Below are 6306 nucleotides of genomic sequence, written 5' to 3' on the forward strand. Positions count from 1 at the left end.
AGTCACGGTTGGGTTACCCACGCCCGTATTGATGAGAATCCCGGAATAAGGGGACACGATCTCTGCATTGACAAGACGTGCCAAGGAAACCGCCTCGCTAAACGCGCTGAGGTGGAACAATAAAATGAATAAAATCCTGGCCGTGGCATGATGTCACGCCGCAGAATACGTCAGCAGATCCGATTGATACAAATATTATTCTCTCTACGATGGAATGTGGAACTTATTTTGCAGAGCCGGACACTACCCTGGTGTTCAACATCTTCTATGGAATATTCGGAGGAGGAACCCGCCTTGCAATGCCGAAGACAACTTGCACGCCGGACTCGTCGTCATTGAAGCCTGGTTCAGGGGCTACTGAGGGAGTCCTGGTTTAGGGGGTGTCCGGATGGCCGGACTAAGACCTTTGGCCGGACTCCCGGACTATGAAGATACAAGATTGAAGACTCTGTCCCGTGTCCGGATGGGACTTTACTTGGTGAGGAAGGCAAGCTTGGCCATACGATATGAAGATCTCCTCCCATTGTAACCGACTCTGTGTAACCCTAGCCCTCTCCGGTGTCTATATAAACCGGAGAGTTTTAGTCCGTAGAACGAAGAACAATCATACCATAGGCTAGATTCTAGGGTTTAGCCACTCCGATCTCGTGGTAGATCTACTCTTGTACTACCCATATCATCAATATTAATCAAGCAGGAGTAGGGTTTTACCTCCATCGAGAGGGCCCGAACCTGGGTAAAAACATCGTGTCCCTTGTCTCCTGTTACCATCCGCCTAGACGCATAGTTCGGGACCCCCTACCCGAGATCCGCCGGTTTTGACACCGACAGTCCCCTTTAGGGATAACGGTCGGGTGGTGGGTCCTTGTGGCGGCGCCAGTGGCAGCGGATCTTGGGATCCCGCTCCTGGGGACGTCGCAGGACGCGGCGACCCGTGCACAAGAGATGAAGTTTCTTCGAACAGATCTGAGTGAAAACTTGCTTTTGACTACTGCAAAGGCCGGCGGTGGCGGCGCTGTCTTTGTCGTTCCCTTCTTGAAGGCATCGCCGTGGAGAAGTTCAAGGTCACTCTCTGCTACCTCCGGGGGAAATCCTAGATCAGTTGATCGGATGATGGCGGCGCTCTGGTGTCGTTTCCCCCTTGGGGCCGTCATTCATGGAGGTACACAAGGGCTCGGGGAACAAAGGACAGTTTTTTTGATGGAGTGGTACTTCATCTTATACATTGATGGCGGCGGATCTTGGCGGCGTGGCGCTGTGGAGATTCGGAGTCCGATGCGCGGAGATGAACTCGCGCAGGGAGGTGGCGCTGTCTGGTGTCGTGGTGGCGTCGACGACAGTTAGACCGGACAAGGTTGATGCAACAGTACGGCATTGAAGATGGATCGGTGGCAGGTGGCTGCGGCGGCCTCATACCCGGCAGACGTCCTGGTTGAGGAGTGCGCCGGACTGGTAGGTGCCCCATACCCGGCAGACGTCCTGATTGGGACCTCAGGTCTTAGATGTTTAGGTTTGGCTGCGATGCCTGTTTGGTATTAGGCCCAGACTATCTGCGCCCCTTCATCAATTGGATAGGTGTAACGACAGTTGTTGCTTAGATTGTGGCTTTAGTCTTACTGTTGTATGGCTTTGTAAAGTCTTGTGAGAATAATTAATAAAGTGGCCGTATGCATCGCCCAGATGCAGAGGCCGAGGGTCATCCTCCTTTCCTAAAAAAAAATTCACTGTTTTGATGTCGCAGACTCAGGAAGTAAGAGCAATGATTATTATGCTACTGTGGAGGATTTGGAACCTCAGAAATGATGTGCTACATGATAAGGCGCCCCCTCCTGTAGCAGTCACACGGACATTCTTATGCAGCTACTTTGACCTCATATAACCAAGCACAAAAATATGGTATTGAGGAAGGGAAGATGCCGATGGTGGCTCTCCCTGTTGAACCTACCATTGTTACAAAGGAACGATTACCCTGGCAAAGCCGCCAGCTAGATGGGTTGCTCTATCAACTGATGGCTCTTATGTAAAGGAAACTGGGTTGGCAGGTATGGGTATGGTTCTGAGAAACTCGGTAGAGACAGTTATTTTCTCGGCCTACAGATACCTCTTCCATTGCAAAGATGCTCTAGAATTTGAAATTAGCGCCGTGTTGGAAGGTATGTTAATCAGTTCGCAGAGGACAGGGCTTCCTATTATTGTTCAATCCGATTGTTCTGTCCTGGTTGCTGCATTAACTGACAAGTCATTGGACAAATCTGCTCATGGACATTTGATTCTGGAAATTAAGAGGCTCCTGGAACTGCGTAGATTTATTCCGCGGAAAACTAGATCGTCATCAAAATAGTGTTGCTCGTTGTTTAGCTAATATTGATCGTTCTGGAGGTAACACTGCATGTTGGTTGCACCGTGTTCCCGATAGCGTCTCTAGTTTTGTATTAGCATACTGTAACACTATTTCAAAGAAATAAACCACTTATTGTCCCCACAAAAAAACATGGGGAGAAACATATGGTTTCTTTCTTCTTCTTTTTTGGTTTCTTTCCTGCGTACTCATTCTAAATTATCCAAGTGTAATTGTTGGACGATTGTACACTCCGAACATCGTCACAAACACAATGAATTTGTTTCCGTCGAGGCCGGTGGTTCGTTTCCTCTCCGTCCACCGCTCCGGCGACGGGAGAGGGCAGGAACCACAGTCACGTGCTTTAGATATGTATAGATAGTAGGGTACTGGTTCCTGGAGTTGCCGTCGTGGCGGGGTAGCGGTGTCGGTGTGGAATAAAGGGGCGTTGATGGTTCTCCCTCATCTCGGTGAGGCCATTGGCGGAAGCGGCGACTGCCGGCTTTAGGTGCTCTCCGGTCCTTCGATCTTGTGAGCTTTGGTGCTCCGACCAAAGCACTGGATCAGCCCGGCACGTGTTTGAGGTCTATGGATCTTTGCAGGTTCTTCTAGTCCTCAACGGTGGTGACGACGTCTCTTGTAGTGTGCTAGTCCAACTGGACTGAAGGCGGTGACGACGTCTTTTCTAGTGTGCTAGTCCAACTGGACTGAAGATCGTAGACTTCCCATTTGCATGATACGCCGTCCGATTCATGGTCCGGCCGGCTTCGGGGAAGCGGCGACGGCGACGTCGCACCTGTATCTCGCACTGTTAGATGAGGTCGTGTTGGGTGCCCTTTCGACCCGGTTGTAATTTCTGGTTTCTTTGGGTTGCTCTATACTAAAGTTAGTATAAAGTTGGGTCATTTATTTTGGAACGGAGGGAGTAGATCTGAGGGTCTTCTCGCAAAAAAAGACGCTCATCGTGTCTGGGTTTTGCTGAAATTTTGTCTGTTTTGGGCCTAGCCCAATATCAGTTTCAGAAATTCCTAATAAATCCTAGAGGACCACGCAGCCCATTCGTGCAAGTCAAGAGGTGGAACTAAAGTTTAGTACCACATTGCTAGTTTAAAGGGAGTTTGACTTGTTTATAAGGGAGACTCTTTCCCCACATGTATAAGGATGAGTACAAGAGGGACATCCACGCGCGCTCCTCCTCCGCTTCACCGCGCTGCGGGTTGCGGGGACGAGCCGATGTTAAATTTTTGCTACGCACGACGGGTATACGAAAGGTCACATGGGAGCTGAAACGTTTTTCTGTAGAGGATACTGAATCCGAACGGGGCGCCTCTTCGGCTGAAGTCCGTTCGCTTCGTCTCCCTCTCTTCGTTTCGCCTCCCGTCGCTGCCCTCTCGCCTTCTTCTTTTGTGCCTATAAAAGGAAGGTCGCTCCTCCACTAGTAGAAACCGGAGCTTTAAAACCGGTTCGTAAGGGCCTTTAGTGCCGGTTCTGCAACCGGCACTAAAGGGTGGAGACTAAGGGCATCTCCAGCCGTTGGCCCCCCAGGGGGCGTCTAAAAGCGCCGCCTGGGGGCGAGCCGGCGATACACTCGGCGCAGGGGGCGGTTTTGCGCCCAGTCGTCGCCCCCAGCCCGCCCCCAAGCGTCGAAATTGGCCCACTTTGCAGCCCAATTTCGGCGAATAAACGGCCCATATGGGCGAGAATAGGCCCATATTCGGCATAGTTTCGGCGTTCAATTATCAACACACACATATTTCATCACAGAAAAATCAAATACTTCAACAAAATACTACAACAACAAATAGTTCAATACAAATTATATAGTTCAACAAATAAAAACTCGTATTTCATCACGCGGCGTCCCCCTTGAGCCTCCATAGGTGCTCAATCAGATCTTTCTGCAGTTGATGATGCACCTGTGGGTCTCGGATCTCCTGACGCATACTGAGATAGGCAGTCCAAGTTGCCGGTAGCTGGTGATCAACTTCGGCTAGAGGACCCTGCCTGTAGTATGGTTAAGTGTCAAACACTGGGTCTTCTTGCTCGCTCTCGATGATCATGTTGTGCAAGATGACACAGCAAGTCATGATCTCCCACATTTGATCTTTTGACCAGGTCTGAGCGGGGTACCGAACAACAGCGAATCGAGATTGGAGCACATCAAATGCCCGCTCGACATCCTTCCTGCAAGCCTCCTGAACCTTCACAAACCAGGCGTTCTTGCCTCCTGCCACAGGGTTTGAGATCGTCTTCACAAATGTCGACCATCTCGGATAGATGCCGTCAGCTAGATAGTACCCCTTGTTGTATTGGTGCCCATTGATCCGAAGTTCACCGGAGGAGAATGGCCCTCAACGAGCTTGGCAAAAACAGGAGAGCACTGCAGCACGTTGATGTCATTGTGAGTTCCTGGCATACCAAAGAAGGAGTGCCAAATCCAGAGGTCCTGTGTGGCTACCGCCTCAAGCACCACACTGCAACCGCCTTTGGCGCCTTTGTACATCTCCTGCCAACCAAATGGGCAGTTCTTCCATTTCCAATGCATGCAGTCGATGCTTCCAAGCATCCCAGGAAATCCTCTTGCTGCATTCTGGGCTAGGATCCGAGCAGTGTCTTCCGCATTGGGTGTTCTCAAGTATTGTGGCCCAAACACTGCCACCACTGCCCGGCAGAACTTGTAGAAACACTCTATGCTGGTGGACTCAGCCATGCGCCCATAGTCGTCGAGTGAATCACTGGGAGGTCCATATGCAAGCATCCTCATCGCTGTCATGCATTTCTGTATGGAGGTGAATCCAAGAGCGCCAGTGCAATCCATCTTGCACTTGAAGTAGTTGTCGAACTCCCAGATGGAATTCACAATCCTGAGGAAGAGCTTTCGGCTCATCCGATAACGGCGCCGAAATGTTCTCTCGCCATGAAGTAGAGCATGGGCGAAGTAGTCGGAGTAGAGCATGCAGTAGCCGTGCAGACGATGCCGGTTCTTTGCTTTCACCCGCCCCGGCGCAGAGCCACCTCGACCCGGCTTTTCATTGCTCGCCAGCAGCTGGGCGAGGGCGGCGAGCACCATCAGATGCTCTTCTTCCTGGACGTCGGCCGCGGCTTCCTCCTCCAGCAGCGTGGCGAGCTCTTCCTCCTCATCCGAGTCCATCACCGACACAGTCAAAACGCCGAACACCTTGCGCTCGGTGGGCGTGTACCCGCCGTTAAACCACGCCTCCGCGGCCGGAAACGGCGGCCGGAAACGGCGGCCGGAAACGCCCAGCTGCTGCGGGAGGGGATGCCGCGGTGAAGCGCTGCTATTTTTCGGCGGGGAATGGCTATCTAGCGGAGTAGGCCGGCGGCCGTCGCCGGGATATAGCTAGTGGTGGCCGAGGGCGCGGGGGTGCGAGGCGAGTCGGGGGGAAGAAAACCTTGACTTTGCCCCTGTCGGTGTGGGCCAGGCATGCTTTTCCCTAGCGCCGGAGCCCCCAACGGCTCCCCAGCGCGCCGGGTTCGGCCTGTGACCGCCGGGCGGAAAAAAGGTCCGAACCGGCGATTTTCGGCGTCCTGGGGGCGCGACTGGGCCGTTTTTTCGGCGCCGCCGCCGAAAAAGTGGCCTGGGGGGCCTGTTGGGGGCGCGACTGGAGATGCCCTAAAGCCCCCCCCTTAGTACCGGCACTACTAGGAAAAGGGCTATAGATAGGATTGACACTAATGGCGCACCAAGGAAGTAGTGCGCCACTACTATATACTAATGGCGCACCGGTTGGTGATGCGCCATTAGTGTGGAAGACACTAATGGCGCACCACACAAAAGGTGCGCCACTAGTTATAATTTTTTTTCATTTTTACATACATACTAATGGCGCATCAGACCGAAGTGCGCCATTACTAATGGCGCACCAGACAGGGAGTGCGCCAGTACTGAATTTTTTTTATTCTTTTTTTTTTGCAAAACTACTAATGGCGCACCGCCGCTAGGTGCG

The 6306-nt window shown here is 52.2% G+C and overlaps 1 protein-coding gene across 1 annotated transcript in view; it reads left to right on the top strand.

Annotated features, from left to right (window-relative positions):
* Positions 1-1228: 1228 nt before the first annotated feature.
* LOC119321486 overlaps positions 1229-6306 on the top strand; it is a 6333-nt gene continuing 1255 nt past the window's right edge. The window contains exon 1 of the mRNA XM_037595146.1: positions 1229-1371. Within this exon, the coding sequence (XP_037451043.1) occupies positions 1229-1371 (143 nt within the window). The remainder of the gene's footprint in view (positions 1372-6306) is intronic.

Source organism: Triticum dicoccoides, chromosome 6B, assembly GCF_002162155.2.
Source record: "Triticum dicoccoides isolate Atlit2015 ecotype Zavitan chromosome 6B, WEW_v2.0, whole genome shotgun sequence".
NCBI lineage: Eukaryota > Viridiplantae > Streptophyta > Magnoliopsida > Poales > Poaceae > Triticum > Triticum dicoccoides.